Raw genomic sequence first — 24,714 nt, 5'->3', positions numbered from 1 at the left:
GTTTCAATGTTTTGTGTTCGAGATGTAACTAACAAAAATATATTACACACGAGCTTCTTCAACAGGTATCATCTAAACAACAAATTGGAAAAACTTGGCCACCAAGAAACTAACAAAAAGCGAAACACACATAGCCCAAAGCATCGTAATGGTCATCTACAGTTCGGCATAGCATGAAATAAAACAACTCAAGTTAGGTATTTGTAGTATGCAAAATATGATTGATTGTCTTGCTTTGCTAAATCTGGTCTAAAATTTTACCGAAAAAACTAATGACATGACAGGTACAGAGTTCTTTGTTTTCTGAAACGAATTGGCTTGCATAAAACACCTAAAGTGTTGCCAGAACATTGAAGGGCAGTTTAATTGACGTGGTCAACGAGCAACTGAAAATACTAAATAGCGCATTGGAAAAAGCAGAGAGCCGAATAGTGTTTATATTTTGGTTTTGGAAAAGGAAATGATACAGCAGAAGCTAATTAACACAACCTCAGTTTTTCATTTTCAGTAAGAAATACGTAAATTGCCAATTTATAGTAGCATCAGTCGTCTCTTAATCTTCGAGTTAAAGAGCTTCCACTGTATATCAAAAATGATCAATATTATAACATTGTAATATAATATTCAGCTGTGTTTCCGATATAATTCGGAATAACTTAAATGCAATATACTGCCACTGTGATACAATTGGCTTTACAGCGGAACTTGGTAGCGAAAAGTTACTGAATAACGTTACTGGTACTAGTATCTTAGTACGTTGTATCAAAATCCTGGTAAACTAAAGCATTACTTTTCCAAGTGTGAAAGTTTATGAAAGCTAGACAGAATTTGCATAGTGATAATGTAATCGTGGAAAATATTGGACAAGAAATTCAACCAACTTTGAGAAAGTCTGTCTTCATAAATTGAAATAAATAAACAGAAAAAACGAGCTATTTTACCATTGCACATTATAACCTGTCGTGTTCTTAAGTGCATCCTGACAACACAAAGCTTCACTATAATACTAAGCAAAAAAAAACTTGGGTAGGCAATTTTACTCTTTCAGGATCATTTGAGCTATCATGTCTGTTTTAGCAATAATTGAAAAAGTTAACATCTTTCACATTAGCTTAACCTTAAATGCCTCTATTTCCATTGGAGGAACCTTTAGCGTAGAGTCTGAATTTAAAATATGTCCATCCTTTTGCAAAGACAGCGATGAGGTTTGCACGCTACTGACTGAAAATATTGATGTTACCGGAACACTTTGAGTTTGTGTACCTTCCGACATATGACAAGATGGCTTAAAGTGTTTATGTGATTCAAGTGAACATTCATAGCCAACGCGATGAAGCAGTAGCGCAGTTTCATCTGTAGGGAATTTCCCAGTTTTGGAATGGATCGCACGCAAATTTAGGAGATGCAAGTCGCATGGCCAGGAGCGATCTTTTAAGGGTTGAAATCGGGGTTTCATTGGTCCAGCATCACCCAGGGTCTGCTGTACGCTGAATGATCGAACTGGATGCAGCATTTCCCATAAAATGTTGTGGGCGGCCAATGACGGGTATCCAAACTTTGACGTTGACTTATCCGTTGCAGCTTGGTCCCACTTCTCAATCAATATCACGAATGACTCTGGGGTGAGAACATTGTCCTTCACCGGTTGACCAAGACCTCTGTTGTCATCCTGCATTAAACGTCGATCCAGTATCACATCCATCTCGCCTTCCCTGAGAGATCCAACTCCAAGTGGTTGTGCAGTGAGTAGGGACAATCTACAGACAAGCATAACAATGTTAATATGATATTATCATTTAAAACTACATGCTCCCGTGAATCCGTGATAATATACAGTCTATATGCAAGTTTTATCAGTGATACAAAACGACTAAAAACGATGTAATGATTGTTACAACATGATTGATGTAAACAGTAACTACCAGTTTACCTTTTTTCCCTATCTTGTATATATACCGTTGTTGGCATTGGATAGAAGTTTGCTTGCAACGGTAATTTTTCATAATATGTTCGTTTCTGCATTTGAAATCCATTTAAGTCCGTGTAAAAATTACGGCCAGACTGAACATCAGTTTTCAGACGCATGGCTATCTCTTTGTTGTCATATCCAGATCTTATATCGACTTTGTTGCACACATGTAAGCCTAGAGGTTGGCTACCTCGCCCATCACCAGAGTACACTGTCACACTGCAACAGAAATATGACACAAAGCACTAGTTAGTAAAACTTAGTGTCGTTAATGGTGACTAGCATTAAATAATTCACAATTAATTTGTAGAGTGTGGTTAGCTAAACATGTGCTTTTTTATTTATGTACTTAAATTACAGTGTTAGACGAATCAAAATCATGCCGACTTACGAGTGAATTAAGTTAGGCAGAACCACATTCACTTCTGATGCAATGGGGCCTCGCATAACCCTAACGAGGGGGCGCTGATCAGGGCCCACATGGGGCTGGGCTTCCCCAGCTGGAAGGAAAAGGTAAGCCCCACTTTTATCTTTCGACATTCGAGAAGTGTAGGTGACGAAATTGATGCCAACCTATAAAATATCTTCACCATAAAGAGAGGGATTCAGCCTTAAAATATCAAAATTAAACAAAGTTGGTAATGGCTTGGTGTGACACCTCACAGTCATCCAAGTCTGCCGCCTTATAAATAACCATACATGGTCCATTATACCAATAATACTCAGCATAGCGTCTGTTTCCATATCAGTTCAGTAATTAAACCAGCCCCTTTCCTCATTTATATAAATAAATAAAAATATAATGTCAACTGCAGTAGAAAGAATATAAGTAATTAACGTTAATACAATATAGATCTTGACTCTAGAAATACTTGCCTTGGAAAAAGTTCCATCGACCATGTTTGTAAGTGACTGAAGGAAGCCATTGGTAGTTGCAAACCGAGCAACAAGATACTCGTTCTGAAGCTCAAAAGAATCGCCTGCAGGCCCACTGGATACTTCAAATGGACCACTTTTCAAGCCAGTAATTGAATCAACATTATAGACTTGGACGGTTGATGCAAAACTGCTTTCACCAGCACTACAATGTATGTGCTACAGTCAAAGCATTTACTTTAAACATATTTTCGGCTTAAATTAATGAACCCAAACGTTTGACTGTTTCGATACAAATCGTGTGTAATGTCGTGACCTTGACATTAGTGCATAAAGCACCTTTGAAAAGGGCAAAGTAATATCAGACATAAGGAGCTGACGTTATTGCCTTAAAGTCACACATCTCTTTTAAAAGCTAATTTAAAAGTTTCAATGAAACAGCAGCGAACAACGCAAAAACATCAAGCAAGCATACAAGACTTCATTATGTTGTCTGTTGTAAGACCACAAAACAATTTGTCAATATGCTTAAAAACAAAGCACTTCTTGCTTAAGTTAAGTATGAACGTAACATTAAAACAAACCTAATAGTGTACATGGTAAGTCCCGTTGCTGGTATGGTGGCAAGAAGTAGTAGTTGGTATTGATCGGCTGCAAACTGCATGTTGTCACTCCACACTGGATTAATTTGTGATTGTATAACTTCACCGGCAGATGATCGAACAATGACATTTGGTATGTTGACGTTAAGGCTTATGACACCTGTTAGAATTAGTTTCTTATAAAAAATACACAAACGCAGTAGAATCCGCTCTATCTAACCATGCATAATATTACCAGCTGATTTTTATGACCGTTTCAGTACAGACCCAATCCCCAAATATTTCAGTGCAATAATATCTATTCAATATGACCATTATTCGAACATTGTATCCATTTTTTAACTTTCAACCACACACTGGGCCATTGTATTTTTTTCATTATCGTTTAGTTGCAAGAGCGTCACCTAAAAATTCTTATTCCGCCTTGTCGGTAAAATATGTTTTTAGTCTTTTGATTAATTTTATTCTTTTTATGATTTGATTTTAGTCTTTGGCTAACCTTGTTGATCTGATCGTTATGGCTTCGGTTATTATTAGCAAAATGATCCGGTCCAAAGATGGTCACATTAAGAGGCTTCTACTGTATATTCCAAAGCTAAACAGTCTCTTACTATACAAGTAGTACCTTATCAGTTATCACTAAACGAAAAAATTAACTTTAAAATTTTAAACAATTATTTACAGTTGCGAGTATTTTAAACATAGTCTGCCTTTCGTAATAACAAATATTTCGGTTCTTACTGTAAACACACACACCTGTTCTTTCATATGCAAGAGAGTTGTACAACACTACTGTGGCAGCATTGTTGGATTCCGATGGAATTTTAATCACTGTTGGAGTGGGAGGTTGATTCTGAGCATTATAAACTTCATCCATGTCGAAGAAATGAGTGTTTGAATCAAAGCTTGAACTATCAACAAGAAGCATTTGAGCACTGGCGGCCATTATCTAAAACAGAAAAACTTTCAATTAGTCTATCACTTAATAAATGTGTCATAAAAAAATTAATTATTAGTTTTGTAAAAACACGAAGACTAACACTAATTGTAACTTTTTGGTATGAAATTTACAAACAATAATTTACAAACATATAATTCACCCTCTTTGAATTTGTGACACTCCTCATTAACCTGTTTCCGTAATCGATCAAAACGTGATCCCTCTCGGTTCCGGTGATGCCATCGTGATGTTGAAAAAGGCCGAGATCCTGTCGTGCTTGCACAAGTAAACTAAACATATAAGATTATATCCTACAGATGTCGTTATTATAACGAAAGTGATTCTTATATTTTCTACTTCACAAACAGGTCATGTAAGTTGAGTTGGTTTATTTTATTTCATAAAAGCAAGACATACGGGAAGAGAGTGGAAGCAAAGCTTTCTGACATTCCACTTTTCCTTGTAACCGATAAAGCAAGAGAGAAAAGAATTTCAGCGCCACGTAGGTGGGATTCCAGCACACGCTCCTAAGGTTAAGCAAATAATTATTGTAAAATAATCTGCTTGCAAACATTTATGGAAAAAACAATACTAATGGCATTTTTACTCGAATGGCAAATCGCAAGTTTTCTTGTCAAACTTTTCTTTGATAAACCTGTGGTACAAACTGCACTACCAACAACAGCCTGGAGCAGTAGTGTACAAATATGCAAACACTTTTTACAACAAAAATTATTTACCTGCATTTTGTGAAAGGGTCTGGAAGTGTAGTATCCACTCCAGTAATGATCTTCACGATCAGCGTATGTGAAAAAGTCACCACGCAAGGTGGGAAGTCTGTAAGACAAATTCTAACTAATTTATCTTCCCCAACATATGAGTTGTGAAAATATAGGGTGGTTGAAATAAATAACCTACTTATCAGCACCCCCAAGGTCAGCTTTTAAGGCGTCGAAATAGTCAGATAAAGTTCCAAATTGCAGCTCTGCATTCAGCTCTGGATGTGAGTTGACATGTGCAAATATTTTTGCATAGTTTTCGAACTGATCAACAGTTTCTTTCATCTATACATATATATAAAACGTTACTTACTCTAATTCAGCGATGCCCAGTGTTCAAAGTGTTCGGGCCACATTACACATTCCTTGAGCCCTGGTAGGCTGCAAACAATTAGCCTGATCTCAAAGTTTTTATCCTTAAATTTCTAATTAAAACCTTGTGTTATCAGTAAATGTCTTTCCAAAACTGCTATATCATTCATTTTCTCACTTTCTGACAGTTTACACCGGGAAATTTGATTGAATTAACTGCCAATCATATGAAACAATTACATTCAATCATGTCAGCTTTAAGTGCGAGATTACGAGCTACAAAACTTTTTATGCGGGATGCACTTTGGACGACCTTGCTCCAGTCGAACAAAATAAAATAACCAACTTGCAAGGCAAAAACTTACCAGACTGTATCTAAAGTCATCTCCAAGTATAACAAGAAGAGTGTTTGATTTGAAAAGTTTGGATTTTTTCCGATACTGGTCCAGGAGTAAAGCTGCTCGTTGTGCAACATTTCCTTCGTTAATAGCAACCGGGGCGATTTTCCAGGGACAGTTTAACTTTGTTCCAGGCAGACGAGCAAAATCAAACTGAAAAAAACACCCAGAAATTGAAATACTTCATCGTAAGTCTTGCGTTAGTTAGTAGGCTCGAGAAATGAGCGTTTTTCCACCTGGCAACAAATCTTAGGATCTGGACCACAGGTGTGAGGAACGTCATAGGAGTAGAATGGCATCATGTGGCAGAGTATATCAGTACTTTCATCAGAAGCCCATGCTTGCCGCCACCTTACGCCATAAATATGAGGCAAATAATAATTTACTAAGATGTTGGCGTAACTACTACATCAAACTAAAATACTTATATATCTAGCAAGCAGTAGTAACTTACTCACATTACAAATTTACAATTAATTTCAAACAGAACAATATTGAAAGGGTAGGAAAGTTCACCTGAATTCGAGAGACTTCTGCAGAGAAAGTTGTTTTTTAATAGCATAGTGTACTCTCTGTATGAGCATGTTTTCAAACTCCATCTTCTTCAAGATGTAAGCCATAGTGGAGCTGTGTCCAAATGGGTCGATTGCCCAACCACTACGTGGAGTAATCCCAATGGTTCGAGATAACCATTCATTACCTACACATTAATCTTTCAGTAGAATACAGAACTTATATAACCTCATATACAGAACCTCATATACAGAACTTACATTAAGATTACAGAGCCAAATACTGGCAAGCTAATAGGCTTACATTACATGTTGCCATATGTACCAACGCATAGGCTCAATTTTGAAGTCGAATATTACAAAATAATACACTGGTAAGACATCAACAATTATTTTCAAAACAATTTTATGCAGTCAATTTCTGCACTGCTAGACATTTTTCGTTCGTGCTCTCAAAAAGAAGAAAACATAAATGGGCTTCAACACCAGATATAAAACTGGCAACACACTTATATGTAGGCAACGGTATAAGTTTTACAGTAAAACAGTCTAAAGTCATATGATATAGCTCTAAGTTTTATCTTATATATACAGCTTAACAAATATAACTTTGCAGTCACATATTTCACTATTTTTGAGGCTTACATAATCGGGTAGATTAAAAGGACATGTTATATTAGTTACACATTTTCACACAATATGTTTCAGACTTATCACAAATCCAAATAGAATTGCCTTAAGCAATGTCATTTATTTATCATATTTATCATGTAAACACAAATGATGCAATTACTAGAAATATTTTCTCAGTCAAAAAAAGCCGACTGATTCAACTAGGAAAATAAATCAATCTTTTAATAAGTGATATACACCACCACGAACCATTTTACATGTGCGTGCCATCAAAGAAATTATTTCAGTAAATTAACCAGCTAAAATAAGTCACCATAACGTTCAGTAGTTGTCCAGTTGGTAATTGTTGTAAAAATTTTTATGCTATTACTTTCTACTGATAATTAATAGGTAATATCTTAGTTATATTTAAACTTATTTTCTACTGAAAATCAAAAAAATATCGTAAGAATTCATTCTTTCATGGTCAATACACCATATTTTCTTAAAATAACACCGGTAGATTACTATATGCAGTATAGCAGCAAAAAAGTATAGGTTGATGTTTAACATTTCTCAAACTATAGTAAAATATATATGATATATCTTAAATAAATATTCCAAATTTAAAACCGGCAGTATCCAGCGAATTTAAAATGCCATTCTGTTTATGCTTTAGCAAAATCAAAAATTAAAACAGGCTTTTTTTACATTTGTCTTTCAAGATCTGATCCTAACTTTAAATACTGTACTGTATACACAATTTTGACAAGTTTTCCGAGCTATTTTCGAAAGAGTGAACCTTTAGATCAGTGATTCTCAACCGCGGATCTCAGAACCGCATGCGGCTCTCAACTGTAAATTTTGCGGCTCTCACTAACTCAGTGAAAAATTAATTAGTTGTACCAGAATTGCAACAAAGTAAAAAAAAAGAAATCAAGAATTAGTGAGTTGTCCCAGCAAGGATCCCGTGTACGAAGTACTAATGTTACCAGGTTACTACCGTCCTGCTGTGTAAAATCATTTTGGGGTTTGTGACGTCATAATATATTTAGTCCTGATCTTTAAGCTATGGCAATAAATGGCAATGGCTATGGCGGCTCCTTGCAAACCTTAGGTTTGAAATTTGGCTCTGACTCTAAAAAGGTTGAGAATCACTGCTTTAGATGAAACCAACTTATATGTACAATAAAACATTTTTGAGATATGACTTTAAAATTCTACACCTAATAAAAATTTACAAGCACTTATCGATTTTACAGTAAATATCTCAGTTATTAATCGACTTACAGAAAATATGTTTCTGAATTTCAATAGATAGGCTATTGCCTTACATATTCAAAAACTTAACAAAACTAAAATGGACGCCTAACAGATATTTGAAAGCCATGAGGGTGCAAGTTGCCAAAAATAAGAACCATTGGTTAACATTTTACTCTATAAATGCATTAAAACGCATTTGTAACACTGTTCAAATCCATTATCGGTATGATATAAATCTGTTGATATTTATTATCAAAAGCTGCTGTTTTGAGTTTGAAAGTATTTAAACATTACTCTTTTCAAGGAAAGAAAATTTCACATAAAGTCAGATTGCAACTCTATCACGTTTTACCTATTATATATTCATTTTGTTTTACTTTGTTTCGAAAATTATTTTACCTTCTATCATTTGATCAATCATCGCAAAGTAATGAGTGTTGGCTTCATCATTCATTACCCAGCCAGCAGTAACCATTTCCAGTTGGCCATTTGCAACTAATTTCTTTGCTTTTTCCTTTCGTTCAGGAGTAGCAATGTCCCACCACATGGAAAAATATGACATTTCGGCCCAAATGAATTTTCTAATCAAACAAGGTTTTAAATGCAAAACAAAAATATAGAAAAAATTGTCCAACAATGACAGACATTTCTTAGATCTAGAACTCATGTTGTATACCTGACTGGGTCTTGTGATAGAACATCCATGATATTATTAAGAATATGTTGTGTTTGGTCTAGAAAGTATTTATCGACAGTCTTCAGCCATCCAGGGTCATTATGTGAATGTGGAACAACAAACACTAAATTATAAATCAAATTAAATTTGCAAACACACACACACAATAATAGACAGCTAAATGTAATGGTAGCCAATGAAACTATTCTGGGCAGAAAATGAAAAACTCTTGCCTTAGTTATCCAGGGTTACATAAGACATTATGAGTAAATTGGCAGGGTACCTCGTAACTTTTGCCCAACCCATTCAGCATCAGATGTATCGATGGGATAACCTTGCTTCCACACTCCGCCATCTAAGTTGGCGAATGGCAATTTTTCACAAACATCAATCATATCAATTTCAGCATTGCTCCCAGTATAAGATAATGCCTGGCAAACTTGTTTATCGGATGATGCATTCCACCTGACGCTTAACAATAGAAAGTATATAACAAAACAAATTATATATACAAAGGAAATTGTCATCAACTATTCGTAGGTAAGACATATGCATAACAGTTAAAATTAAATGTGTGTACACATACCATGTGCTTATCATTAGCTGTTTTATGTCACACATTAATACAGACGAAATCGGTCAAAAGCGAAATCAAAGCGAACATTTTAAAACAAGGTCAAAAAACACACCGGAAGAAATTTTTAAGCATCCTTTAAGTAAACCCCAACATTCTATTCTAAATATTTTTCTTGAGGACCGATGAGACATAAAAGTTCTTTTTACACATTGCAATTAACTGATTTTGTCTGTATATTATATATTTTCTAGAAAAGTGCAAATATTTTGACAAAACAATATTTATGAGCTTTAATTCATAAGCTGCTAACAGATATCTTCTTACTGGAATTTTGGAATATCAGCTTGCATTCGAAAACCTTGTTCTGCTGGTAACCTTATCAAGTCTTCCAACTCTTTTCTTTGCAAAGCATCATGAACATTTCCAATCTTAAGCATCTTGTCCATGTTAACACGAACCTTTTGAAAAGTATGAAACTCGTCAAAAAAGTATCGCGCGACTTTCACCAATCTTGCTCTGTATTGCTTTGAGCATTTACTGTGCACCATGTCAAAAAAATAAATTTTCTGATAATCTTTTTACCATATCCAAGGCATCTTTGTTGTGCTCAAGTTCTTTCTCTAAATTTTGTAGTTTCGATTGAAGAATGTGAACTTGATCTTGTTGGTCGTTGTAAGCTCGAGGTGAGGTTGCAGGAGAATCGAGCTGACTAATCATAAACATCAGACTGACGAAGAACAGAACTGTTCCTATGATAAATGTCAGCTTTCTTCTTAAAAATACCATTTTGACTTGCTCGAATTTACCTAATAGCCGTAAGAAACCGTTTAAAAACAGGGCTACATACCAAAGTTCTATATTTTAATAGGATTACTTTTTTGGCTCTTTAGGCTTATTTGAGTTTATAATGTAATCTGAATTTTAAGCATTCTGTGTATATTACGCATTTATATGTGAAATGCTTATAAATTTAAATGTAGCGAATTAACCAAACAATTTCACGCGAATAAAACTAGAAGACCCTACAGAAGTTTTTGAAGACGAAATCTAAGCATATACGTACAGAAATATGTACATTAGGGTTGTTCATATTTTTTTATGTTTAAAGAAAAGTAAACAGACTAATTCCATTCAATATTAACAAAAATAAAATTTGCAAAAAAATTGAAAATTTTAACTTTTTCACCCCGTTCATTATTCCTAAAGTTTGCACTTACAAATCGCTAAATTTGGGAATTACATCAAGCCGAAAACTCCTCGCACTACAAGAAATTTAACATATATATTTTTTTTTAATATTTTTGTAAATAGGGCTTCGGCTATGACATCAGTCATCAGCAGAAATTTTTAACAACATTTTCTTCATTTCTGTATTTATTTGAAAAAGCAGGATTGTACTTCAAAAAAATTACAAAATTTATAGCCAGCCAGCCAAGTAGGCTACACATGATTTTGAAATTTGTTCATCATCAATGTATCAGTTCTAAATCTCAACTTGTTCCTTTCAGAATTACTGAAACATTCTATACATAGGACACAATACAAGCAACAACACAGGGCGATAAGAAAATGGTTAGTATTTTTTTCCCACAAACTTAACCTGACCACACATGGTAGTGGTTTATAGTCGGAATGGTGCTGAACTCAATTTTGATTTCTAAAACTTTGGCAACTTCCTCTGTCTACTGCTTGCACAAGATTCTCCTCTGAAAGAATAGCTTAACCAACTTCACATAAACCTTTAAGTGTTTAATTGTGACGTCATGACAAGTCCACAACACTAGGTCTGCCGTATGTCAGTGATGTCATCATGTCTATTCTATATAGATGCAGTTGTCCACGTATATCGTATTCTCTACTGCCTTTAACCCAGGGGTGGGCAACATACGGCCCGCGGGCCGGATCCGGCCCGCGACGGGATTTTGAGCGGCCCGCAGACAGTTTCCGGTCTTACATGATAATGTGGCCTGCGGCCACATTCTGCCGCAATCCCTGTATTGCGTCACTGAATAAGTCCAAGTTTGCCAACCTGAGAAAGATGGCCATAAATCTACTTGTTCTGTTCGGGTCTACATACATTTATGAGCAAACATTTTCGACCATGAACATTAATAAGACAAAGCTGCGTTCCAATCTATTCCGGAATCCGGCCCGCCAAGTACTTCATTTTCTCATATCAGGCCCGCCGACCGAAGAAGTTGCCCGTCACTGCTTTAACCTATATGATGTCACTTACACTGAGTTACACATTTTTTGCTTTATTAAATTAACCTAAAAATTACAACATCCTAATCACAACCTAACCATAATCTTTAGTCCAAGCAAACTCAAACTTTAACCTGAAAATAAGAAAGCTTAACTGTATGCGTGTCTTCTATGGCAATGCAGCTACATATCTCAAGCAATCTGCTGGTGAAATAGCCTAGTAACTTTGTTTTATTAATTTACGGTAACATCTTAACCTCATTTCACACAAAAATCTCTGATATTAACAGGATTGACAATAAATAAATTATGCACATGTTCATAATATACAAACATAAAATAATTGTAACTAAAGCCTATTTCTTACAATCATAACACGTCACAAACAAAATCAATTTTTGGTTATAATGTATCTATGACATTTACAAATTCAGAATGGAGAGGGAAATAAAAATCCCTAAACCGATACATAATTTTCATAAATGGAATACTGTTTTATCAATGACATATACTGTAATACGCGGTATAATACGCCATTAGTTTTATTGCAATATTACTGATGAGTGGGCAAACTAACAAACCAAAGTTATTGTTTTGATATCACAGATTTGTCTTTAACTATTCTATCGGAAAGTATTTCTCAAACATTCCATTATGATTTTGTTTTTAAAATTGTTCTTGTTGACTTCCATATTGCACCTTGTTTTAGTGCTAAATCAGGTTGGTAAAAAATAAAGTAACTTCATTATGCCAAACGAGCTTGCTTCAAAATTCATCGAAATCTATTAATAACAAATCCTCCAATATTTTTCACAAAACGTAACATCCTTGGCGAAGTTAACTACTTTCATAATTTATTACAAACTTACATTTAATGCTATATTTTCAAAGAATTGCGCCAATTATTCAAACATACCTAAAAGCGTGGGATTCAGACATACGTGGGCTTTTATTTAGTCTATGCTGCAGTCGAAAAGTTTGAAAATTATGTTTTAATTGCACCGCATCTGCAACCAACGAAGGCAATCACGTTCAATGAGCTTGCGGAAATTTGCCTTTACTAACGTTTTTGACCATAGACTATATGTGCTTGGTATTTCAAACTTTATAACGTGAAAATCCATGGTTCATTATGTATTCATGTAACAAATTTATTACTCTTGTCAAAACACATAATAGCTAGTCCACAATATTCCAATAAATAAATTCAGTGGTTAGAAAGGTCCGGCCACTGCGTTGATAAGTAGGCTAATGTTATATGAATGGCGAGTCGTTAATGGTACTGCCCAATACTGACACCGATACCGTCGGTACTTCTCGAATTTCTGTTTTCAAAAATTTTTATTTGGCCCCGGTAATCGGTACTTTTAGGGTGATTGTTTCATAATTTTGAAAGGCATGTTTTTCAAAGGTTTATTTTCATTAAACATAAATGCCAACTTAAAGCGTAGGCTGTTCTTTTTTAACCTACAAATATCTATTAAAGTCGCAAGAAGTGAGATCACATATGTTTTGATCTGGAGTAACCTGTAGTTGGGACTGAATCAGTACGAAAATTGCACTTGCAGAGGAATCCTGTATACACAAGGTACAGGTACCGAGTACCGACAAAGAACTGAACTACTTTTTTGAAACAGTGCCGAACACCGGCACCCTACGGTACATTTTTTACCAAGTACCGGAACCGTTCCCGACGGTACTTTTAAAGTACCGACTGCCAACCTCTGCCTATACTATACGAATATGTAATTATAACAATCACGGTGTTGAAGCGGGTTGCTTTGTTCTGTCAAACGACTTCCTATAACGGTGTGCTAATTGTCATAATTAGCATCTATTACTACGGGTTACCGTGCAGATCTGATGATATTATAATGTTATCAGTGCTTTATTTCGTGTGCTTAACAATAAGCGCTGTACTATATTTTGGCCGTGTCTAATACTGTATATACTTTGATTATTTCCGAATTACGTCAATCGTACTACAGCGCTTAACGTGTCAATTCTGATATGTCAGTCTGGAATTCACAGTCTACCGAATGCAGCTTCATTCTGTGCTCTGGAAACAGTAACCGTTTCGTTGAGAACCTATAATAAATATTATTCAAGACATTGACAGTTTGGTTCTGGTACTGTGATGCTTAACTGGCTATCAGGGGCTAATGAATGCGCTATCAATGGAGTCAGATTAGCGAACAATCGATCAAGCAATAATAATTAACAACAGTCCACAACCCCAACAATACGCTCAGTTAGCACAACCGCATTGCAATTCATATAGAGCGGCGTAATGCTTAAACAAGTGGACGGAATAGTAGCTTAATGGTTTTATATGATATTTGCTAGATGTTTATAAAGAATGCTTGGAAGAATAAATATCAAACTGATCGCAACGTGACAAAGCAAGAAGATGTTTTTTGAAATTTAAAACGTGTGTTTTTTTAATGTGGCCTACAAGTGCACCAACTTGCACCAAACTGTACTTAACTTTGAGTTGGAGTTTTAGTTTTTTTTTGGCTTTTATAGTTTGCTAAACTTGGGTTCAAGTTTCATAAAATAGGTTTCTTACAGAATTTCTTAATTTTGCAAGACATTATAGTTTTATAACCGCAGGTTACTCAGCAAAGGCTGAATTAGCGTTTCTGAATTAAAAAACAATAGCAACAGAATTCGAGCTTAATATGTAGGAGGAGTAAAAGTGAACTTCAAAGAACATCTAGTTGCGATTACAAACGAGTAAGACAAGAAGGCTGATAATGGATAATGGTAAAACTTACTATAATTTCAAATATGATATTTCTCCATTTTCATGAGAATCAAATTTACAACAATAAAACATTTTAAAACAACAAAGAAAAATATAAAAAGTTTAAGATGAATAGGCTGAGATTTGAAAGAAAATCAGGCTGAGGTGCAAGAAGTCGCTAAAGAGAAAATTAAATTCGTTTCGGGCGATAAACAGTCCAAAGGTGATACAGAACGCAAAATGCACTGCCAAACAATTGGTTAACAAAAAAATGTTAGTTTTTGCATACTTTGGACAACAAGTAGGCTAAGTTATAGCCGAATTTTCAAATGTTTGCTTGTTTAGTTGTTTAACAAATACTACTGCTTGAATTTTGTTTTCATAATAAGTTTTGCATGATTTTAATATTTTGCAGTACCTCATATAGTCCACAGCAGACCTGGCTTAATTTGATATTGGTTCATAACCTTGTAACCTCTGTAGCCTACAACTAAGTTGTAAAAAACGCCACAGACATCACCTTATAAAATGTGCTATCAGTACATGGCAATGAAATTTGCGCGTTTCAAACATCTTTTTTGGATGAAAACTAGCCTTCGCGTAAGTCAAAATTTAACAAATAACCTCATTTTTTACTTCGAAACACCTTTTCTTGTTGTTTTTTTTATTTGACGTGTTACTTTTATTTATATAGTAAATGTTTACGTAAACGCTTAATATTTGTTTCGATGTGGTCTTAAATACCAATCGAATTGAAATTTTTTTTGAAACTTTGAATCTTGTAAAAAACTTTGTTTTTATTAAAAATGGATTAACTCAAAGTATAGCTTATACATTTTAACTACACTGTAAACATAATATAATTTTTTTTCTGCCAACTTGTGCAAGCCGGTTTACTCTAATTAAGATATGCAGCTTTTGTTCAACTGTGCATTGAAATTAATTCAGTGATTTAATTGATAGCACGCCCCGAAGGACTCCCTGAAAACAAAATTCTGGAGTTCAAATTGAAAACATTCTATGAAGTTATCAAAAATTCTATCAAGTTATCAATATATAAATGATAAACATTTTAAGATAAAAGCAAATGGAAACAATTATTAAACATTGGGCTTAATCCAGACAACAGTAGGCTGATGTTAACGCTTTCTGAATGCTTTTCTACAAAGGTACCGTTTAATTAAAATTTACTCCTATATTTCAGAAATAAAATCAAAAAAAAATTCGGGCTTTCCGTTACAATTGTAAAAAAAACAGAGATAAATGAGCTAGAATGCCATTATTGTGTTTGACTTTTCATTGCAAATTCCTTTCTGGTCAACTTTAATTTATTTACGTTTTGTTCCAGAGGTTTTTCGGCATAAAATTGCCTCGAATTCTTTTGTATTTTACCTTCGTCTCAACGGTCATGTTTCTGGCTTCGTTAATTCTACTTTCAACACGCACAGTGAAATCAACCCACAGACACTTGGAAGCCCGTAATAGAAAAGTTTTTACGAAAGAAAGCGCACTACAAGTATATTTATTATAGATGAAAGCAACTGTATACTTCTTGGATTTTATTACTTTGTTTTTAGTCAATGGATGACGTTTTCACTATGCTAAGATCGATGTATCAAGTAAGTCTAACAAATGAAGTAATTTTTTATTCACATATAGAATGAAAATGGCCTTGATAAAGGGAACTTTTGTCAGAAGCATCGTCGCTATGTGTACGTGAAAACTCACAAAACTGGAAGTACGACTGTATCTAGTGTTCTAAACAGCCACAATGATAAAGACACGATAAAGGTTGCACTAATTTCGAGTCTTATAGATCACTCATGCGCGTCCACATCAATGCCTGAATGGGGAGGTCGAAGCTTTATGATGTAACAATTCCTCATTATTTAATCTTGATGTGAGCGCGCATAAGCGAATTATAGTTCTCAATTATTAGCAATATATTGTAGGCTAAGGAGTTTAAATAATTTTAAACGTCGTTATTTGCTTGGGTAATTGGGTTTGGTACTCACATTTGAAGCAAGGGAGCTTGCCAAAACTGGGAAATTAAGTAACTAATTTCTTGTACCGATTTCACAACAAAGTTTAACACGATTTTAGGTTCCCGTCGTAAAATAGAGTTGTAAAGAGTTAGATGTTGGTGGATGTTTTTTAGCGATTAAACTTTAATTAGTGGAAGCAATATTACAAGACATGTCTTTGAAATGTCTTCGTGCTAACATTGGCGTATGCTTTCACAACAGATGCCTCGCAAGCGTTGTGTGCCTTTTAGTGGTGGTTATCCAGGCCGATACAATTTTGAATTTGCACAGCAAGGAGATTTTGACGTTGTAGATGGACATTTTAGATACAACCCCGAAGAATTTCGGCGTCATATGCCACCAGATACCAAGTAGGCCTGCGCTACGTATTTATGCGATAAATTCCTTAGTTAAATGCAAGCCCTAAAAGCTAGTCATCAATTATTGTCAAAACGCATTGGCCTTCCAGTAGTAGTAGGCCTTTCAGTAGTAGTTCGTTTTTGTTTACAGGTATATTACAATAATTCGGGAACCCTGGAGTAACTTCCAATCATGTTATAACTATTATAAACCCGACACACGCGTAAGTCAAGGTCAGTGCAGTAAAAGTCCGATGAACTACGTCACAAATGGAGAATACGTAGCACTGGAGGACTTTGTCGTTTTGGCCAATGAAGTGCTTGATCCCAGTATTTCGTGGTACTTCAGGTACAGTTTTTTTAAGTCTGCGCACGGTAATTTCGAAACCGAAACTGTTTGTTTCTTCTTCAAAAGGTTTAAAAACTATCAAGCTCACGACTTGGGACTCGACCCTATGATGACCGATGACGTCATAATTAATCGTGAAATTCTAAAACTGGACGAGAAGCTGGATCTTGTTATGATTATGGAGTATATGGAAGAATCCTTGATTTTACTCAAGGTAGCCCTACTTTTTGATTTAGACAACTTCCAGTCGAATAAAAAAAAATCTATGTAGCTAAAATTTATTCGAAAATTGATGTTTTTAATATAGACTAATGTAAAGAAGCTAACTGGGTCTATACCACAAATACTAAACCAAATTTTAAAACATGTTGCATTTGAAAATTATGCACAGTAATAATTTATTTTCATTCCGGATCACCGGTCGTCGAGCAACAAAACATGGGAAAACATTGTTGAGATAAAAAATTGTGCAAGAGCTTTACTTTCAGGTTATCAGAAAATACCCATCTGCTCATTCATTACTACTTGAAGGTCTTAACTTCATGATTGTATTTTTGTGGTAGAATGAGCTCTGCATGAATTGGGAGGATATAAGCAAACCAGGCAGAAATGCACGTGAGTACGAGAAGGTTTATCTCAGTACCGAGGCACAAAACGCTTTTTATCAGCTGGACAATGTGGTAAGTTTTGTCAAAAAATAAAGACCTCTCTTTCCATAGAACTTATTGTGTGGGCCGGACCTGTAGCCTAGGTAGGATTTCTTTGCTTTCAACCTGACATTTTCGCAGTTCACAAGGTTAAGTTTGAGAAATTGATTTCAGGATATTGCTCTGTATAAGTATTTTAATGAAACCTTGTGGAAGAAAGTCGATGAATACGGCCGGACCAAAATGGCGCAAGACGTCATTACGCTGAGATCGAAGATGAAAACACAAGATGTTTTGTTGAAAGAACCGAGGAGCGAACCGAAATTTGGGCGAGAAAATTATCGACCAACAACTAAGCAAGAATTGACCCAGCGTCTTGCTTGTTATGATACTCAAGCTTCAAAACTTGCTGATTATATGATGCAGAATTCAGGAGGTTGTTACGAACCCACTTAGTTGCGTGGGTTACATCATGCTTGTTGTCACACTGATTCGTAAATTTATGAAGTAGGCTACGAAATAATACCAAGAAAAGGTAATCAAGTAACAATTACAGTGGCTATCCAGATTAAACTTTTTAAAACATTAATACACGATGGATTTAATAAAAACAAACTTTGGTGCACATGCTTGATTAAATTAGATAACCCTATTTTATCATTTTGGCCTATGCTACCCTGACTATGTTGACTTTACCACAGCCTATTAAGTGCTGTGGTAAAAACGTCGTAAATACGCAAACAGACTCAATGAAAACATGGCTAGCTGACTTCCGGAGTTTGTAAGTGGCTTACAAGGTCGATTAAAATTTTCTTTAACACTATAATGTTGTGATTGCTTTCTTTGCTAAAATCTGTTGCAAAGGACGTAAGTCTAATTATCATGACAATAGCGATAAAGCAAGGGTGAGCTATTAGCCAATTGCTTAATTTAATCTATGGTATTTCAGAGTCTTCGTCGATAAATAAGACTCTGCAACATACATAGCTGCACTTAATGAGTTTATCAACAGAAGCCACTGCCAATGGGAGCTGCTACTTTGCTCACGTGAAAAGACGTAATTCGTTAAGAATTCAACCAAATTGTTTTTTTTCTTTACACCTACCCAAGGCTTACAACAAAATGATATTTTTTACATTGAGTGTAACAAATAGCCTACTTTTTATGAATTTTAAACGAAATTTAAAGAGCTTCTTTTGTCCTGTTTTTAATACAGCATCGGCTAATGTGTTTGATCAGATACCATCGCCGCGGGCTTTTAACTGCATAACCTACAACCTGCTAAATAGACTACTGTTTTTATTAAAGGCTCCGCATACCTCACAAAACCAATTTGTTTATTTACAGTTGCTGTTAACCAACTATGACAAATACTGCCGAATAACAACATACGAATGCACCCCATTCAGATATTCACAGGTAGTTCATTTCAGTCGTTGGTTTAGGTGGCCCTGCTAACGTTTCTTTTTCAATCGTAGTGGCACAACAGATAGTTAATTCAACCCCAGCAACTACATTTTTTATGCACAGGGTTTCAACAATGTCATGTACACCGTTGCTTTTGATACGTCGAGAGGGCCCGAAAGATTGAGGTCGTAGATATCGAGGGTAGTGGCAACAAACTTCTGGCCAAAAATGTCATTAATTTCTTGTGCTTGAACATTGTAAGGTGTGCCACTAATATTACCCACGTAGTCCACTGAATACAAGAGGTACTTTCCATTAGTATTCATTATGTCATATATGACGTCAGCATATTCGCAACGACGGGTTGGATCAATTGCAACAAAGGAACCTCGATCCCAAATTGCATCGACTTTTCCCATAACGGAAGAACCAAGTGCAAAGAAATCGCCCTTGTAGATGGTGATGTTTTTATCTGTTGCTTTGAAGATTTCGTATGGGGCTGTTGGATGTTGATATCTTTCGTATTTTATAGATTGCTCTTCAAAAAATTGCAAAATGGCTACTTCGCAATACTCGCAGCCAACTACTTCGTGACCTTTGTCAGCCAAATGTTTAAGGTCAACTGACTTGCCACATAATGGGAGATAAACTCTGCAGTTATCTCTGAGGAATTGGTCCTGAAATTTTAACATGTCGGGATGGGCGTCAGACATGTGGAACCACGCCTTGTCATTTTGCCAAAGATTCTGCCAATAAACTTGCTTCTCACTTTCTGAAAGACCTCTGATCGAAGCGGTAGGCATTTTGTCATTATTGTCACCCATCGATGTCACGGACAAATTCTTAGGTTAGTTTGAAGTTAGGACTATGCATTCAACGTTAGCTAGCCTGTTCACTAATGCTGATTACTAATTGACTGTGGCGATCGATGTTAGCCTAGCCTCGTTTACTGCTGTAAAAAAACGCAAAAACGCACACACGCGCATATGCTGGCTATAACTATTAGCTACCGTAACTGGAAGCGCTTGCAGCCAGTCAAGCGTGTAGCCTTATGCCTAAATAATAATTAATCAGTCGCGCTGTCTCGAGAATCGAGAAATTTTAGACATGCTGCGAGGTTCGCATGAAATCGCTGCAAGAATTAAACGCATGGATGAGCACTGAAAGAAACATATACTCTGGCAACTCATGACGATGCATCAATATTTCGCTATTGCATGATGTAAACCATACAATATTAAAGATGTACATAAATGGCGCAAACGACAACAAAATGTTAGCGACGCACAAAGCAACGGTAAGCTTCAGTGAAACGTCTATATAGCCAAGTCTACGTCAGTTTTGATGGCTGACGAATACTGTATTCATTACAAGCAGTAATCACATTTGAATAGTTGATGTAGTACAAAGGTAAGAAATGGATAAGTGGTTAATGTCAGCAAGGTTTGGCAATTGATTGGCAACATAAATTAGTCTTTTAAATCTGTGCTCGGAGGTAACTCTAACCAAAAACAGTTTTTAGTGTGTTAACTTAAGGGTGTATTTTGCTGGTGATAATAAACTGAACTATGGCGTAGCCACCGTAGTGGATAATTACGTACAGTAGATTAGAATGAGTTCTGAAGTATCTATCGCATGTAGAATAAGAATTTGTACTATAAAATTGTGAAACATATTTAATTTGCTTGTGATAATTTACATACGCCACTTTAATTTGCAAATTAGGTCTGCTGGTAAATAGGTGGTAGTCAGTAAGTAAGTGTAATTAGTTTATGACTTACTTACTCTCTTCACGTGGCACATAAGGCAATGAGGCATCTGCATTCCTTTCAATCATTGAAAATTAATCTCAAGCGTCTTGGATTTCCACTTCTTCAGCTTCATTTTAGGTAGTAAGTTTTAGGATTTTTCTGGGTCTTCTACGACTATATGTTTACTTCCAGTGCCCCAATTCCTGGCCAGATTAGGAATTTTTTGTCTAAAATGTCCCAGAACATGCACGGGATTTTAGCCAAGGTTTGTGACTTATGGTAACTTTTGTTTTCTAACGGTTAATTCTAGTGTAGTTTGTTCCAGCATTTCATCATTATACTGATGAAATAAGATCGCTTTTATCTTGGAAATTTTTCGCAGACAACGAAATTGAAAGCTAGCGATTTTCTGAAATTCATCTTGTAGTTTAACTCATGGTGAAAGCAGATTTTTCATTTTCATCAGTTTATCATGACGGAAAAGACAAACCAATACCACTTGGCAGTGGACTTCTCTAAATACCGCTAGAGAACTAAGAAAACCATGCAAACGTTATATCATAGACATCTTAAGTTTCTTAATTATCTTAGCCCTCTTAGTTCTGTTAATTTTTTAACCTTCTTAATTTCTTTAGTCCTCGTATTTCTCTTAATTATCTTAGATCTCTTAGTCATCTAGCGGTATTTAGAGATTTCTGTTGGCAGTTGCTGTTAGCAGGGGTTAGCTCATGGGAAAATTTCACTGACTATTTAACTGGTCTCGGGTCTCTTTCGAAGATTTACAATCCAACCCTTTGGCGCTTGTTGAAGAGAATAAGACTTATATTAGCCTCGGGTAAACCATGTTTGTTCAAGAATGGTAGCTCTCTCGTTTCGTACGTTTCCAAGACAGAGAAACAAAACTTTCTTCCGAAAACGTCGTCTAAATCTTGGGCGGTTACACAGAAAGGGGTTATTGGATTGTAACCTTCGTATTCTACCGAAAATAAAAGATATTTTCCATCTTCCTTTATTACATCATCAAGAACATCAGCGTATTGACTTCTACGGCTTGGACTGACCGCAACAAATGCATCTCGATCCCAGACTGCGTCAAACTTGCCCACTATAAAAGAATTAAGTTCGAAGAAATCTCCTTTGTAGATGGAGATATTTTTGTCTGTCGATGTAAATATTTCAAATGGAGCTGTTGGATGTTGAGATCGGGAGTATTCGATGGCTTGCTCCTCAAAAAATTGCATAATGGCGGCGTCGGAAAAGTCACAGCCAACCACCTCATGACCTTTATGAGCCAAATATATCAGATCAACTGACTTTCCACATAATGGAAGAAGAACTCGGCAATTTTCTTTAAGTAATTTATCTTCGTGCTTTACCAGATCAGGATGGGCTTGGGACAAGTGAAGTTTTGTGTCACTGTTTTGCCAGCGTTTCTGCCAATAAATTTGCCGCTTATTTTCTGGAATATTCCAGATGCTTGTGTTTTCATCTTCCATAATACGTACGTAGAGCTAAACTAGTTAATACCTGCAGCGTAATATAGACCTGCAAGTAACTGTGCTGGATCATAAGATATAAAAAACAAAGCAACTATTTTTCAAAAAAGGCTAGTTTAAAGTTTTTGATTTTTCTTCTTACTTTATTTTTTTACAGTGCTCATGCATTAACTAGTGTGAGCGCATATACATTATACATTGTAGGCCTATTGTACATCTACTGACAACATGTGTTCAAACATATGGGCTGCAGTATAGTGCTGCCACTAGTTGTAGTGTTGCAGTACTGACTCCGGAAGTACAATACCGAACATGTCATTACACGCCAGCATCAGACTAACTTATGAAGGGACCAAGTCTGGTCATTTTGCCAAAGATTCTGCCAATAAACTTGCTTCTCAGTATCTGAAAGACCTCTGATCGAAACAGTAGGTATTTTGTCACCCATCAATGTCACGGACAAATTCTTAGGTTAGTTTGAAGTTAGGACTATGCATTCAATGGTAGTTAGCCTGTTCAATAATGTTGATTACTAATTGACTGTGGCGATCGATGTTAGCCTAGCCTCGTTAACTGCTGTAAAAAAAACGCACACACGCGCATATGATGGCTATAGCTATGAGCTACCGTCATTAGAAGCGCTTGCACCCAGTCAAGCGTGCCTTAGGGCTAAATAGTAATTAATCACTGATTAATCAGTCGCGCTGTCTCAAGAATCGAGAAACTGTAGACATGCTGCAAGGTTCGCATGAAATCGCTGCAAGAATTAAACGCACGTGTGAGCACTGAAAGAAACATAAAATCTGGCAACTCATAACGATGCATCAGAACTTCGCTATTGCATGATGTAAATTGTAAACCATACAATATTAAGGATGTAGGCTATATAATTGGCGCAAACGACAAGAAAATGTTAGCGACGCACGGCAAGCTTCAGCGAAACGTCCATATAGCCAAGTCTACGTCAGTTTTGATAGCTGACGAATACTTAGGCCTACTCATTACTAGCACTAATCACATTTGAATAGTCGATGTAGTACAAAGGTATGAATCGGATGAGTGGTTAATGTCAGCAAGTTTTGGCAATTGATTGGCAACATAAATTAGTCTTTTAAATCTGTGGTTGGAGTTAACTCAATCTAACCAAAAACAGTTTTTAGTGTGTTAACTTAAGAGTGTATTTTGCTGGTGAAAATGGCGTAGCCACCGTAGTGGATTATTACGTACAGTAGATTAGAATGAGTTCTGAAGTATCTATCGCATGTAGAATATGGATTTGTGGAATAAAATTGTGAAACATATTTAATTTGCTTGTGATAATTTACATACGGTACTTTAACTTGCAAATTAGGTCTGCTGGTAAATAGGTGGTAGTCAGTAAGTAAGTGTAATTAGTTTATGACTTACTTACTCTCTTCACGTGGCACATAAGGCAATGAGGCATCTGCATTCCTTCCAATCATTGACAATTAATCTCAAGCGTCTTGGATTTCCACTTCTTCAGCTTCATTTTAGGTAGTAAGTTTTAGGATATTTCTGGGTCTTCTACGACTATATGTTTACTTCCAGTGCCCCAATTCCTGGCCAGATTAGGAATTCTTTGTCTAAAATGTCCCAGAACATGCACGGGATTTTAGCCAAGGTTTGTGATTTATGGTAACTGTTGTCTTCTAACGGTTAATTCTAGTGTAGCCTGTTCCAGCATTTCATCATTATACTGATGAAATAAGATCGTTTTTATCTTGGAAATTTTTCATCGACAACGAAATTGAAAGCTAGCGATTTTCTGAAATTCATCTTGTAGTTTAACTCATGGTGAAAGCAGATTTTTCATTTTCATCAGTTTATCATGACGGAAAAGACAAACCAATACCACTTGGCAGTGGACTTCTCTAAATACCGCTAGAGAACTAAGAAAACCATGCAAACGTTATATCATAGACATCTTAAGTTTCTTAATTATCTTAGCCCTCTTAGTTCTGTTAATTTTTTAACCTTCTTAATTTCTTTAGTCCTCGTATTTCTCTTAATTATCTTAGCTCTCTTAGTCATCTAGCGGTATTTAAAGATTTCTGTTGGCAGTTGCTGTTAGCAGGGGTTAGCTCATGGGAAAATTTCTGTCCATAAACTATATAGGTATAGTAATGACTCTAATGAGTAATGACTAATGATATTGAAGTGAAATCAATCGCCTATTTCAAACTTTCTCGTGTG

The 24,714-nt window shown here is 35.7% G+C and overlaps 4 protein-coding genes across 4 annotated transcripts; 1 reads left to right on the top strand and 3 right to left on the bottom strand.

Annotated features, from left to right (window-relative positions):
- Nucleotides 1-278: 278 nt before the first annotated feature.
- On the bottom strand, nucleotides 279-12,072 carry LOC143469251 (alpha-mannosidase 2x-like). Its single transcript, XM_076966888.1, has 18 exons — nucleotides 10,099-12,072; nucleotides 9,841-9,974; nucleotides 9,223-9,410; nucleotides 8,940-9,063; nucleotides 8,663-8,844; nucleotides 6,393-6,576; nucleotides 6,113-6,227; nucleotides 5,844-6,029; nucleotides 5,306-5,451; nucleotides 5,128-5,224; nucleotides 4,805-4,914; nucleotides 4,548-4,677; nucleotides 4,204-4,396; nucleotides 3,430-3,607; nucleotides 2,846-3,050; nucleotides 2,361-2,542; nucleotides 1,931-2,188; nucleotides 279-1,757 (listed from the first exon to the last, which is right to left on the bottom strand). The coding sequence occupies exons 1-18, from the start codon at nucleotides 10,300-10,302 to the stop codon at nucleotides 1,103-1,105; spliced, it is 3,471 nt and encodes a 1,156-aa protein (XP_076823003.1). The 5' UTR covers nucleotides 10,303-12,072; the 3' UTR covers nucleotides 279-1,102.
- Nucleotides 12,073-14,839: 2,767 nt separating this feature from the next.
- LOC143469250 (galactosylceramide sulfotransferase-like) lies at nucleotides 14,840-18,463 on the top strand. Its single transcript, XM_076966887.1, has 8 exons — nucleotides 14,840-15,067; nucleotides 15,816-15,983; nucleotides 16,127-16,258; nucleotides 16,714-16,862; nucleotides 17,002-17,199; nucleotides 17,266-17,413; nucleotides 17,763-17,879; nucleotides 18,021-18,463. The coding sequence occupies exons 1-8, from the start codon at nucleotides 14,996-14,998 to the stop codon at nucleotides 18,300-18,302; spliced, it is 1,266 nt and encodes a 421-aa protein (XP_076823002.1). The 5' UTR covers nucleotides 14,840-14,995; the 3' UTR covers nucleotides 18,303-18,463.
- A 701-nt stretch (nucleotides 18,464-19,164) lies between these two features.
- Nucleotides 19,165-20,248, bottom strand: LOC143469249 (putative thiopurine S-methyltransferase). The gene has a single exon (XM_076966886.1). It carries the CDS (start codon nucleotides 20,075-20,077, stop codon nucleotides 19,367-19,369), a length of 711 nt encoding a protein of 236 aa, XP_076823001.1. The 5' UTR covers nucleotides 20,078-20,248; the 3' UTR covers nucleotides 19,165-19,366.
- Nucleotides 20,249-21,783: 1,535 nt separating this feature from the next.
- Nucleotides 21,784-22,500, bottom strand: LOC143469434 (putative thiopurine S-methyltransferase). The gene has a single exon (XM_076967128.1). The coding sequence runs from the start codon at nucleotides 22,498-22,500 to the stop codon at nucleotides 21,784-21,786; it is 717 nt and encodes a 238-aa protein (XP_076823243.1).
- Between the last annotated feature and the right edge of the window lie 2,214 nt (nucleotides 22,501-24,714).

Source organism: Clavelina lepadiformis, chromosome 8 (assembly GCF_947623445.1).
Source record: "Clavelina lepadiformis chromosome 8, kaClaLepa1.1, whole genome shotgun sequence".
NCBI classification, from domain to species: domain Eukaryota; kingdom Metazoa; phylum Chordata; class Ascidiacea; order Aplousobranchia; family Clavelinidae; genus Clavelina; species Clavelina lepadiformis.
This window is presented reverse-complemented; position numbering and strand designations above follow the sequence as displayed.

What these genes read in the sequence shown, in the direction of transcription:
- LOC143469251 (XM_076966888.1), bottom strand. Translation starts at nt 10,302, where the DNA reads ATGGTATTTTTAAGAAGAAAGCTGACATTTATCATAGGAACAGTTCTG. An exon ending in CTTACCATGTACACTATTAG is followed by an intron (nt 3,051 to 3,429) that starts GTTTGTTTTAAT and finishes CATACATTGTAG; the next exon opens with TGCTGGTGAAAGCAGTTTTG. An exon ending in TCGATGGAACTTTTTCCAAG is followed by an intron (nt 2,543 to 2,845) that starts GCAAGTATTTCT and finishes GATATTTTATAG; the next exon opens with GTTGGCATCAATTTCGTCAC.
- LOC143469250 (XM_076966887.1), top strand. Translation starts at nt 14,996, where the DNA reads ATGTGCTATCAGTACATGGCAATGAAATTTGCGCGTTTCAAACATCTT. An exon ending in GGATGAAAACTAGCCTTCGC is followed by an intron (nt 15,068 to 15,815) that starts GTAAGTCAAAAT and finishes GTTTTGTTCCAG; the next exon opens with AGGTTTTTCGGCATAAAATT. An exon ending in TTTATCAGCTGGACAATGTG is followed by an intron (nt 17,880 to 18,020) that starts GTAAGTTTTGTC and finishes AATTGATTTCAG; the next exon opens with GATATTGCTCTGTATAAGTA.
- LOC143469249 (XM_076966886.1), bottom strand. Translation starts at nt 20,077, where the DNA reads ATGGGTGACAATAATGACAAAATGCCTACCGCTTCGATCAGAGGTCTT.
- LOC143469434 (XM_076967128.1), bottom strand. Translation starts at nt 22,500, where the DNA reads ATGGAAGATGAAAACACAAGCATCTGGAATATTCCAGAAAATAAGCGG.